At 32.8% G+C, this 13249-nt stretch overlaps 1 protein-coding gene across 1 annotated transcript; it reads left to right on the forward strand.

Annotated features, from left to right (window-relative positions):
• The first annotated feature begins 991 nt into the window (after positions 1-991).
• Positions 992-5297, forward strand: LOC120092558 (AT-hook motif nuclear-localized protein 1). The gene is made up of 5 exons (XM_039050679.1): positions 992-1828; positions 2736-2803; positions 3271-3402; positions 4468-4629; positions 4764-5297. The coding sequence occupies exons 1-5, from the start codon at positions 1429-1431 to the stop codon at positions 4992-4994; spliced, it is 993 nt and encodes a 330-aa protein (XP_038906607.1). The 5' UTR covers positions 992-1428; the 3' UTR covers positions 4995-5297.
• Positions 5298-13249: the final 7952 nt, after the last annotated feature.

The following is a 13249-nucleotide window of genomic DNA, read 5'->3' on the forward strand; positions in this document are numbered from 1 at the left end:
CAAAAATGAGAAATAATTGAGTAGGATGGTATTAGTGTTTAACCCATAAATGAGTGGAAAAGTGATAATAGTTACAACTTACAAGAATATAAATACCATGTAATTTTTTTTTTAGAATTGTTAATTTGTTTTTTAAACATAATAAGACATGGCAAAAAGAGATCATATTTTTTAAATACAGTTTTTTTTCCAATAATTTGAAATTTAACCTTATCTCCAAAAACTTTTTTACATAATTATCAAAATAAAATATTTAAAAGTAGAAAAAATTAAAAAGAGAAAAGGACATAAATTAAATAAGGGAAGGAGAAGCCTGAAGTAGGAGTTCTCTTTTTCTTTTCTCCAAGAGAATTCCTTCAGGCTCTGGCAACCTCATATTTACTTTTCCCTTTACCCAAACAATTTATTATTATAATAATTCCTTTAAACAAAAAAAAAAAAATATAAAATATATATATATAATATATATTATAATTATATTATTTAAAACTAAAACGATAATTATTAAGCATTGGTTCTCTAGAAAAAGTAGTCACTGTTATTATTAATATTATTCTTTCAAATTGCTACTTTTTAAGAAACCAAAATAATAATAATAATAATAATAATAATAATAATAATAATAATATCGATTATTGTTATTAATATTATTAAAAAAAATCCCCCACCCACTTTTGAAAAATCAAATAAATTTAATATTATTATTTCTCTGCCGGATTCCCAACCATACTCAATTACCAATTTTTTAACAAATAAAAAAATAAACCCCTAAGAAAATTGGTTTCTTTATGGCCATAATTCAATATTCTTTTTAATTAATTAATTAATATTTTGAATCTAAATTTGGACAGTCTTTGGTAAAGTTAAGTTAGGCCTCCAATTATCTAAACTGCAGAAACAAGGTTTCATTATCAGAGCATTTTCCCATTCAAAATCAAAAGCTGTCTTCCTCCCCCCCCCCCCTCATAATCTTCCATATTTTCAATTTTCTGAAAAAAAAATGTTTATTTTTTTTCTTAAAATAGATCAGCATGGTTTAGGCCTTGTGTTGAGCTTAACTGTTTCTTTTTAGCAAAACTCTTCAAGTAAACAGTCATTTTTTAAGTTTTGTAGGTCATATAAGATTATAATTCAATGTAAAGTCCTTTCTCATAATTTTTCATGCTATTTAAAAAATATATATTTATGTACAAAAAAAAAAAAAGAAACTACCAAACTTCTAATTTTTTAGCTTTTAATTCATTTTCATTTTTCTGGGTTTTGATTTTGAAGAGTTTCCTTCTTCTTCCTTTCTGATGAGGGATTGGAAATTACAGTATGAAAAATGAGTTTTCATAAATAGTTGGAGGAAATATTTGTTGGGTGTTTTTTTTTTCCGTCTCTATTTTTGTCTTTTTTTTTTGTTTTTTCTTTCTTTCTTTTTAAGTAATGGAGGGAAGGGATGGTGGTGGTGCAAGTAGTGGGGTTACTGTGGTGGGATCAGATGCTCCGTCGGAGTACAAAATAGCTCCGAGGACCTCAGATAACCCACCGCAGACTGGTGGATCAACGCCGCCGCCGGCGACTCAATCAACTTCGACGCCGTCGGCTTCAGCTCAAGTATCTGCGCAGCCTCCGCCGCCTACGGCGGCCTCCTCAGTACCGGGAAAGAAGAAAAGAGGGAGACCCAGAAAGTATGGACCCGATGGCTCTGTTTCTATGGCTCTGTCTCCCAAGCCGATATCGTCATCAGTGCCGCCGCCGGTGATCGACTTCTCGACGGAGAAGAAGGGGAAAGTACGGCCGGCGACCGCTGTGAGTAAAAGCAAGTTCGAAGTGGATAATTTAGGTAATGAGGATTTACTGATTTAATCACTCTGTTCGAGTGATTTTTCTGTTTCTGTTACTTAGTTTTTTTTCTTTCTTTTTTTTTTTTTTTTTTTTTTAAATAAAGCTTTGTTTTGGTTGATATCCATGGCTAGTACTGTTTTTCGTTGGCATGATTTGGTTGGTTTGGGACCTGGGTTTTGGAGAGAAGTGTTTGGATTTGAGATTATTACTTAGTGATTCTGTATGAACTTCTTTTCTTACTGGGTGGATGTGGGTCCTCTGGTTTGGATTCTTTGATTAAGTTCTCGAAGCATATTGTTGTTCTGATTCTTAGAAGATTGAGAGCTTTCTAGGTTGGTCTGAGAATGTCGGAATCTTCTTGTTTTTTTGTTCTTGTTTGAAACTCTCTGTCTTTGTCTCTGTCTCTCATTTTGGCTATTTTCTGATCCTGAAAACTCATGTTCGATTCACTTAGAGAAAAGGGTGTCTTCAATTTTTTTTGTTCTGGTGTTGGGTTCTCATTTGATTTTGATTTCTTAGCAACTAATAGACTCAATGAACTTTCATTATCTTCAAATGTTTCTACATGGACCCAATTAAGTATTGTACTGTTTTTTCCATTAGATGCCTCTACTCTGCTACAGTGTATTGCTTTCTTAGATGTAATTGATTGAATTCTCCAAATCTGTCACTTGATATGGAAATTTGGGATTCTATAATTGGGATTCTATAATGGCTTCAAAAGTTTCTTTTCATGTTCCCCCTTCAATTTTTTTCTTTTTTCTTTTTTTTTTCTTTTCTTTTCTTTTCTTTTTTTTTTTTTTTTTCCTTTGAAGATTCATTCTGCTACTATATTACCAATAATTCAATCTAGCTTATTGTTGTGTTACAACTTACAATCCTTTCACTAAATCCATCCTTCTCAGGTGACTGGGTTCCATGTTCTGTTGGTGCAAATTTTACGCCTCATATCATCACTGTCAATGCGGGCGAGGTAAAATGTCAAGAACTTATCTTCTTCAAATAAGCAGGGGTAAAACCTGCCTTAGAGCTTTTCTTTTTCTTCTTTTTTCATATTGTTGGTCAATAAAGAGATTAACATTCCTTTTCTTTCCGATTCTATTCCATCCCTGGAGTTGAATTTATAAGGCGATTAGCAATTTGTGTAAATAACTGTGAAAATAAATGAAATCCTTGAAGTTTGGTTGTTTCATTTAGTTTCTATTTGCTCCACTCCAAATGGGAAGTTTTCTAATTATTATAACTCATAACAAAAGAGTGACTTAAACACATTCATTTGTTTAACTATTCTTGTGCTGAAGTGAGTAAAGGAGCACTGGTCTTGTCATGTGAGGGAAAGAAAAAGGATAAGAAATGAACAGTAACAAATTACCTGTTACACTTTCTTTTATCCCTCCTTTTCTGGATCAACTATGTGACCAAGTTTTTCCTGTTACGTAGGATGTCACGATGAAGATCATATCCTTTTCTCAACAAGGGCCTCGAGCTATTTGCATTTTGTCTGCGAACGGTGTGATCTCAAGTGTCACTCTCCGTCAGCCTGATTCCTCTGGAGGAACACTAACTTATGAGGTGATGCGTTTATTTTTCCCTCTAAATAAAGAATGCCTAATTGAATGGCGATTCAGTTGTGTATGAATTCATGAAGTTTGCAGTGATATTTCCCTGTCTATTGGCTCTTGTTACCATGCTTTTAGGATCCATAAATAACATGTCATTAATGGTTCTGATACAGAATATCGAAATTAAAATTCGAACATCTATAGATAAAAATCACTTGTATTTGCTGAGATCTATATGAAGCTGTTCTGAGAAATAGTACCACGTATATTAATTATGGTTCATAAATTCTAAAGTTGAAATGATGAAGGGTAAATTTAAGTTTAATGTGCATTTATTGTCTGCTTTTCTTTTAAAACTAAAGCTTTCCAATTCTTAACACTACCTTCCTAACATTGCATTTGGACATCGACATGTATTCCACTGTTCCCGTCTTGCTCGTTGGGTAAAGGCATCCTCTCTCTAACCTGTACACTGCTAGATAGCTCGTTATTATTTCTTTCGGCTATCAACTCCTGTAGCTAATAAGCTTCCAAGGATGTCCCTCTTGAGTTATCACTTTTATTCCCCACAAAGAAGCTTCATTTAACATTTTGTGTAATGTAGCTAAATGTGAATCCGCTGCTTTCTTTTTTCAATTTTGGAATCTTTTATCTGTTCTATAATGTTTGTGTCATTAAACTCGCGGTTCAGTTACGCTGTAACCAGCCAATCCTGTTGAAGAGCTCATTCATGGGAGTTCACTGGATACCTGAATGTTTATTCACATGTTATAGGCAGTAAAAACTTTTTGCATTAGACGTTATGGCTGATTTGTAAAACTGATGGTTCCAAAGAATGGAAAAGGAACTCGTTCAAATAGTAGTTTTCTCAAGAATTGGTAGAATATGTTCTTCAATACCTGGTCATCAAAATGAATTTGCTAGTAAATCTTTGATTACAATAAAAGCTTCCTTTTGGATATGTTCAAGCCAGTCCAGCATTGCATAAATGCAGGGGAGAGAGGATAAAGTAGAGGATTAGGGTCTCGGTTTTTCATCCATATGCAAAATATCTCATACTGATCTTTGTTCACAGGGACGCTTTGAAATACTTTCCTTGTCTGGCTCATTCATGCCTAGTGACAATGGAGGAACTAGAAGTAGATCTGGTGGAATGAGTGTTTCCTTAGCAAGTCCAGACGGGCGTGTCGTAGGTGGTGGAGTAGCTGGTCTATTAGTAGCAGCAAGTCCTGTTCAGGTATGGTATTTCTTTGTTTCTTACCTGCAATCAGTGATCCGTAATCGATATGGCCTATGATCTCATTGTAATTACTTTCCAAATATAAGCTATGGAAACTGAGATTTCGCTTATTCTCGTCTTTGCAAAAATAGGTTGTAGTAGGGAGTTTTCTATCTGGAAATCAACACGAGCAGAAACCGAAAAAGCCAAAACATGATACTATTTCACCGGCCCCGCCAACTGCTGCTATTCCAATATCTTGCGTTGATCCTAAGTCCAACCTCTCGCCTTCCAGTTCCTTTCGTGGCGATAACTGGTCAATGCTGCCAACTGATTCAAGGAATAAGTCAACTGATATCAATGTATCCCTACCCAGTGCTTGATTTTTGAGCTGCATAGCTTATTGTGGAAATCTCCCCTCTCCCATTTGCCATCATCAAACTTACTAGTTGGTGGATATTTCACATTTTGTTTCATGATCTCTGTAACTTACCATTGTACTTCGTCCAATGTAGAATTTTAAGCCCCCCCCACTGCTCCTGTTGATCCCTCTCAGTTAGCTTTTCACTTGTTAGAGTAGCTATAGGCTCCCCGATGCTACCGCGTCGAGTCGAGTAGAATATTTTGATGTAATGTGAACAACTTTCACTTTTGTTTCATATCAATGGATTGTGATTTTATGTTTCCTTCTTTACGTCCATATCGACATATTGGTCAACATGTCTTCCTCAAATCTTTGTCCCTCTCTGCTTTGATTCATTGGGTTTCGATGAAACTCCTGAGGATGTGTTTTGCAGACCAAATGAAAGGAACCTTTAAAATAAACAAAAAGCCAATCTATAAGCAATCAAGAATCACATAAGAAATCACTTCCTAAATATTAGCAAAAATTGAAGTCAACTAGCATCAACATCGACATATATATTAATCATTATATTAGTGTAATTACGTAATTTGCTTAAACTTATCAAATCAATATTAAAGCTTGCTTAAGCAATCAAGGAAGTGAAGTGAATTATGCATGTATTAAAGAAAAGAGAAGCTTTTTAATTTGACTTCCTAGATTTTGTTGTTCCTGCCTCTGAGAACATTGATGGTGACTGAAAAAGCCTCCTTATTAATTCTCCTATCGTTTGAGATATAATGGAAGCTTCTACATTATTGTTACTGGTTAGGCCAAAAACTTTTAAATGTCTAATTTTAGTTTATGCACTTCCAATAAATCTTAAAATTAGTTATTGGAATTAATTTATGATTTTTGCTAAAAGTAAAATTAGTCTATTGACATTTCTTTTAAATATTGTAAAAATATATTAATGCAATGTTTTTTCTTGCATGAAAATTATTATTTTTGAATGACAAAATTTAAGATTTATTAAAATATAGGTTCTTAAATTGGACAATTTAAAGTATAAAAACTAAAATATAGCCATCCAAATGATATTTTAGTTGTCATCTTCTTATTATTATTATCAACTCTACGAAGGTTTGACCATTTTAATTTTATTAAATCATAGAAATTATTTATAAGGTTTTATCAAATTAAAGAGACTAAATTCTAGTTTTTCAAATTATAGAGACTTAATTATAATTTCTTCTCAATCACAGAAATCAAAATTTTAAGTTAACTTTGCTTTGTAATGTTCTACATACCCATTTGATAGTAATTTGGGTTTTATTATAAAAAAAAAAAAAAGGGAAAATTAGACTTATTTCCTCAGGATATGTTTCACTTTACTTTAAAATACATTTGAACTCTTACCAAAATACAATTTCAGAACTATTTTTCTAGTTTTAAAATTTGAATTCGATATGAAAACATTGTTTTAAAAACGTGATAAAAAGAAAGTAAATATCAAAATATAGAAACACATAAGTGAAGAATATTGTGGCTATGTGAATGCTGCTAACAATCTTCCTTCTATTTCATTTGTTTTCAATACTAGAACGTATAATATAGTTGGTCCACTATCTTGTTCGGGTCCTTACCAGTTTTAAGAAACTCTTTAAGTTGATTTTTGAATCTTCTAAAGTTGTTAATTTTTTCATAAAAAAGAAATACACAAATAAAAGTAATATTTATATGTTTGATTTTTTTTTTCTTTTAATAGAAAAATGGTTAACGCCATAATTTTCAATTTTGTGTTTATCGTTAATAACGATGGGACACCATAAGATAATATAGCAAGACATTAATATGTAGTCCCAAAAGAAAAAAAAAAAGGGTAATTTAACAAGATATTATGATAGAATATGATGATGCTGTCCTTTTATCATAATTTTACGGCTAACCCAAGCATGGCCAAGTTTATGTAAAAGTCAAAGTTTTGCAGTTTTTGAATCACTGGGTTAGCTCATCTAAACCAAAATTGGCTGTTGTCTTAGCTTTTATAGGTTAGATTTGACAAACGGTCCATTATGAAAAAAAAAAAAAATCATAATATTAGATTTTGATTGATAATTATTTTGTTTTTTAAAAAATAAATTTATAGATACTACTTTCTTGTCTACGAATGTTTTCAAAATCAAAACTTATATAGAAAATTTGAAAATTATGATAAATTGAAAAAAATGATGACAATTTTCAAAACTAAATTGAGATATGGACACTAATTCAATAACACTTCATATTTAAGAATGCATCAAAGGATATTTCAAAAAAAAAAAAAAATCGTGAAAAGTTATAGATATGTTGTAAATTTCTTTAGCTTTATTCAGGTTGTAATCCTACTTCTTGAAGTATATATATTTTAGTATGATTAAATTATACATTATAAATTGCCTCTAAACTTCTAAATAAGTTTCAATTTAGAGGTAAAAATTGACATGGCAAAATAATGAATAAAAAATAAAAGATATATATGATATTAGTAAAGTTATATTGTTAGAAAAAAAAAAAACTCTAATGAATTGTTTGGGTGGCAAAGTTGATTATAATAGTTTGTAGTTAGTACAGTATATGGAGTTATAATAGTTTGCCTAGTTGAATAGTTTGTGTGTGGAGTGTAAAGTTATTTTAATTTGGTTTTTTTTAAAAAAAAAAATCTATTTTTGTGCTAATTTATTTAATATAGAGGAGTTCTGAAATATGAATTTAGGCTGACTGTTCTTTTTTCTTTTTGTATTATACAAGTGGAAATAGGTTAAATATCATATTTTATAAATAATTTTACACATATTGATCTTCCTTTTAACAAAAAAATTTTTAAAAAAATTGAATTATGCATCTTGAGATTGTGTTGCTATGGGTTTGTGACATGGAACGTCTTATCTTTGTTTTAAAGAGGAGGAAAATGAAATCACCATAGTTCTAATTTAAAAGAGACTGATTGAATGTTCAAAGCATGCTAAAATGGTCTACAAAATAAATGTAAAGGTTCGGGAGTATTTTGTTTTTGAAGAAAGTATTAGTACACTACACCGCTTGTTCAAAGAACATAATTTTAAGGGAAAAAAAAATATCTTTTTGATCCTTGAATTTTTAATAATAGGTGCATTTGGTCTCTAAGATTTCAAATTGGCCATTTTGAACCCCAAGTTTTCAAAAATAAGTTTAAAAGTCCCTTAACTAATAAGTCTATTAAGTTTAAACATAAAATTTGTTAAGAAAATGCTTTAGGACTGAAACAAGTCCACTCTGTTTAAGTTGATTGTGTCAAATGTTGTTCCTATTTTTAGGGATTAGTTACTTTGTTATTCATGTTCTATAATTGTGAGCAAGTATAGAACTTTTTGTTAGAGGGTTGTTATGTTAAGCTTTAAATATTGTTATGTTCCTCTTTGTAATGTAGATTTCTATTGTCTTTGGCTCAACAAGCTTTACTAAATAATTCATTACCTCAACTTTGCAGTAATAGAATCCTTTGTTTTTCTCATATTAAAACAACCATTGGTATCAAAGCCTCATTCTTGAGGGATCTATGAGTGAGTGTTTTTTGTGTCATGGACATTCAAGCAAGTTCCAATTTTTCTTCAATTTCTCCACCTGTGTTTGATGGAGACAACTACCAGGTTTGGGTAGTTCATATGAAGGCATATATGGAAGCTTTGGATATTTGGGAAGCTGTGGAAGAGGACTATGAAATTCTTGACCTCCCAAACAATCTTACCATGGCACAGATTAAATTGCAGAAGGCGAAAAAGACAAGGAAATCTAAGGCAAAGGCTTGTTTGTTTATTGCAGTCTCATCTACTATATTCACTCAGATTATGACTCTAAAATCAACATAGAGATATGAAATTATCTCAAGTCAAAGTATGAGGGAGATGCAAGAATCAAAAGAATACGTGTGCTAAATTTGGTTCGAGAATTCGAGTTGGAGAGGATGAAGGAAACAAAATCAATTAAACCGAATCAGATTACTTGGTTCTATCATTTGAGGCATCTATTTCAGCCTTGGAAAATACCAAGGATCTAACTCAAATTACTCTTGCAGAAATTCTCAATGCTTTACAAGCACAGGAGCAAAGAAGAGCTATGAGGCTAGAAGGTGTTGTTGAAGGAGCCTTGCAAGCCTAACATGAGAATGCAAGGAACAACAAGAAGAATCAAAATCTTAATGGAGAATCCTTAGCCAACAACAAAGTAGGAGTTAAAAAGGGGTCCTATCCTCCATGTCAACATTGCAATAGAAAGGATCATCCTTCTTTCAAATGCTGGAGAAGACCAGATGACAAGTGCACCAAATGTAACCAAATGGGGCATGAAGCTGTAATTTGCAGGAGCAAGAATCAACAGCAAGGTGAAGAGGCTAAGATTGTTGATCAGGAGAAGGAGGAGGAGGATCAATTGTTTGTGGCTACATGTTTCATGGGTAGTGAATCAAACGAAAGCTGGCTAATTGACAGTGGCTGCACCAATCATGTGACTTATGACAAGGAATTGTTTAGAGATTTGAAGCCAACTAACATCACCAAAGTAAGAATCGGCAATGGGTATTACATCTCTCTTAAAGGAGAAGACACTATTGCGATTACAAGCTATACAGGTACAAAGCATATAAAGATGTTCTCTTTGTTCCTGACATTAATCATAGTTTGTTGAGTGTGGGTCAACTTATTGAAAAATGCTTTAAAGTTACTTTTGAAGATAAATATTGTTTGATTAAGGATGGGAAATTTTCAAAGTTAAAATGAAAGGAAAGAGTTTCTCACTCAATCTTTTAGAGAAGGAGCAATCTATTTTTCTTCTAAAGGAAGATGTCACATAGATTTGGCACAAGAGAGTTGGACACTATCATCAACAAGGTTTGCTGCAACTAAAAGAAAAGGAGCTAGCACTAGATGTTCCCAAGCTTGGTGATGCAATCTGAAGTTGCAAAGCATGTCAGTTTGGAAAACTAAATAGGAAGTCATTCCCAAAGTCAATCTGGAGAGCCACTTGCAAGTTGCAGCTCATCCATACAAATGTTGTAGGACCACAAAGAACACCTTCTTTAAAAGGTAAGTCTCTTTTATATTTCCTTTATTGATGACTTCACCTGGATATGCTGGATCTTTTTCTTGAAGTTTAAATTAGAACTAGCTCAAGTTTTTTGGAAGTTCAAAATAAGAGTTGAGAATGAAAGTGGCTGCAAAATTCAAATTGTAAGATCCGACAATGGGAAGGAGTATACTTCGACAGAATTTGACAAGTTTGTGAAAATTCAGGCATAGAGCATCAACCCCTTACATACCTCAACAAAATGGAGTTAGTGAGAGAAAAAATAGATACATCATGGAGATGTCAAGATACATGTTGCATGAGAAAAATCTGCCAAAGAAGTTTTGGACAGAGGTAGTAAATACGGCTATGTTTCTTCAAAATAGGCTTCCGACAAAGGCAGTGAAGGAATAAACACCATTTGAGGTTGGTATGGTTACAAACCCTCGTTGAAATTTCTTAGAGTATTTGGTTGCTTTTGTTTTACTCATGTTCCATAGAGCAAGTGTGACAAGCTTGATAGGAGAGCTTCATCATGTATTTTTATAGGCTATAGTATTGTCAGCAAGGCCTATAAAATTTTCCAGCCACAAACTGGAAATATTGTTGTTAGCATGGACGTCCACTTCTTGGAGGATGAAGAGTGGAGTTGGGATGAAGCAAAGAAGAAGGATCAGACCATAATAGAGCAACTCAAGTTCTCTGGTTCAAGCATCGAAGAAGAAGATGATTGGCAAAATGAAACAATGGATGATGTGCCTGTGAGAGGAATAAGGTTACTCTCATATGTTTATGAAAGATGCAATGTTGTTGTGTGTGAACCTGCTGACTATGCAGAAGCAAAAAAGGATCGAAGGTGGATGGTTGCAATGGAGGAGGAGATGTCAATGATAGAGAAGAACAAGACTTAGATCCTTGTAGATAGACCTAAAGACAGACAGGTAATTGGGTGAAGTGGGTATTTAGAACCAAGCTTAATGCCGATGGCTCGATCAAAAAACATAAAGCCAGAGTTGTGGTTAAAGGGTATACTCAAATCTTTGGTGTTGATTACTCTGACACTTTTGCTCCTGTTCCTAAATTAAACACAATCAGGTACTGCTCGCAATAGCTGCACAAAAGGCTTAGAAAGTTTTCCAGTTGGATGTCAAATCAACTTTTTTAAATGGTGTCCTACAGGTAGAAATTTATGTTGAACAGCCCCAAGGATTTGTAAAAGAAGATGAAGGAGATAAAGTTTATCTTCTCAAAAAGGCTCTCTATGGACTAAAACAAGCTCCAAGAGCTTGGTACAGCAAAATTGATGAATATTTTCTAAACTTGGATTTTGTGAAAAGTCTATCAGAAATAACCTTGTATGTTAAGTGCAATGGTACCGACATTTTTATGGTTTCATTGTATGTTGATGACTTACTGGTTTGAGGAAACAACACAGATCATATTCAGAATTTCAAACAAGAGATGATGAAGACATTTGAAATGACAGATCTAGGGTTCATGTCATACTTCCTTGGCATGGAGATTAAGTAAGGGCAAGATGAAGTTTTCGTATGCCAGAAAAAAATATGTAAAGAAAATACTGAAGAAGTTTCAAATGGATGAATGCAAGGCAGCCAAAACTCCAATGAATCAAAAGGAGAAGCTATGCAAAGAAGATGGTGCTGTCAAAGTTGATGAAGGATATTTTAGAAGTTTGATTGGTTGCTTGATGTATCTCATAGCAACAAGGCCAGACAGTTTGAATGTTGTAAGTATTTTATCTCGATTTATGCATTGTGCAAGTGAATTACATCTCAAGGCTGCCAAAAGAGTGATATGATATGTAAAAGGCAAAAGTGATTTTGGTATCAAGTTCACAAGAAGCAAGGAGTTCAAGCTGGTTGGTTTTTCTGACAGTGACTGGGGAGGTCCATTGATGATATGAGGAGCACTTCAAACTATTGTTTTACTCTTGGCTCTAGGGTTTTCTCATGGAGCTTAAAGAAGTGAGAAACTATAGCTCAATCCACTGTCGAAGCAGAGTTTATCAACAGCTACTGTTAATCAAGCTTTATGGCTAAGAAAAATTTTATTTGGCCTTGATTTTGAGCAGAAAGAAAGCATAGAGATTCTTGTTGACAACCAAGCTGCTATTTCTATCTCTCATAATCCTGTGTTTCATGGGAAGACTAAATATTTTAACATCAAGTTATTTTTCTTAAGGAAGTACAGAAACATGGAGATGTAACTCTTGTCTACTGCAAAACAGAAAATCAATTTGTAGATATTTTAACAAAACCATTGTTTGCTTGCAAGTTTGAGTTTCTAAGGTCAAGACTTGGTGTTTGCTTCTCCTAAAGCAAGAAGGAGTGTTAAGAAAATGCTTTAGGACTAAAACAAGTCCACTCTGTTTAAGTTGATTGTGTCAAAGGTTTTTCCTATTTTTAGAGATTAGTTACTTTGTTATTCATGCTCTATAATTGTGGAGCAAGTATAGAACTAACTTTTTGTTAGAGGGTTGTTATGTTAAGCTTTTTAAATATTGTTATGTTCCTCTTTGTAATGTAGATTTCTATTGTCTTTGGCTCAACAAGCTTTACTAAATAATTCATTGCTTCAACCTTCTAATAATCCTTTGTTTTTCTCATATTAAAACAACAAATAAATTAAAAACATAAAATTATTTTTTTTAATATTTCCCACTCCTCTCTCTTCTCTTTCTCCTCTTTCTTCTTCTCTCCTCTCTCTTGTTCTCTCTTCTCCATCTTCATGTCTCATTTTCTCGATCATTTTTTCAATTTCAAGAAGATGAGATGAAATTTGCTCACTTCACCCTTCTTTCTCTCATCTAGCTTATATTAGTAAACTTTCTAACTTCTTTTTCCTTTTCACTTATATTCCAAACACAAAATTTCTAATACATTCAAATCATTATGTCCAAAAATTTCTTAAATTCAAAAGGAGGTTAATCCAATTGATTTGAATCTAGAGGAAAGAGATAAAAATAAAATAGGAGTTTAAGAAAAGGAAAAAAAAAAAACCTTCTAAGTTTTAGAAACTATCATGCTACATCTTACCAATGAGGGAGGTAGCAAGGGCTATGAAATCAACTCTGAAGTTTTAGAGACTGTATAAGATATAGATGAAATCATTGTGCACCTCCACATGTCCCAAGAAATTGAAATTGGTTCCAATCATTCAAGTTCTTGCTTTGTCTAGCGTCACCAGCTAAGTAGA

The sequence above is a fragment of the Benincasa hispida genome, chromosome 12 (genome assembly GCF_009727055.1).
Source record: "Benincasa hispida cultivar B227 chromosome 12, ASM972705v1, whole genome shotgun sequence".
Taxonomy (NCBI): domain Eukaryota; kingdom Viridiplantae; phylum Streptophyta; class Magnoliopsida; order Cucurbitales; family Cucurbitaceae; genus Benincasa; species Benincasa hispida.

Excerpts from the sequence above, each read along its gene's own strand:
- LOC120092558 (XM_039050679.1), top strand. The coding sequence starts at position 1,429 with ATGGAGGGAAGGGATGGTGGTGGTGCAAGTAGTGGGGTTACTGTGGTG. Across the intron at positions 1,829-2,735 it reads GTTCGAAGTGGATAATTTAG|GTGACTGGGTTCCATGTTCT; the intron begins GTAATGAGGATT and ends CATCCTTCTCAG. Across the intron at positions 3,403-4,467 it reads GAGGAACACTAACTTATGAG|GGACGCTTTGAAATACTTTC; the intron begins GTGATGCGTTTA and ends CTTTGTTCACAG.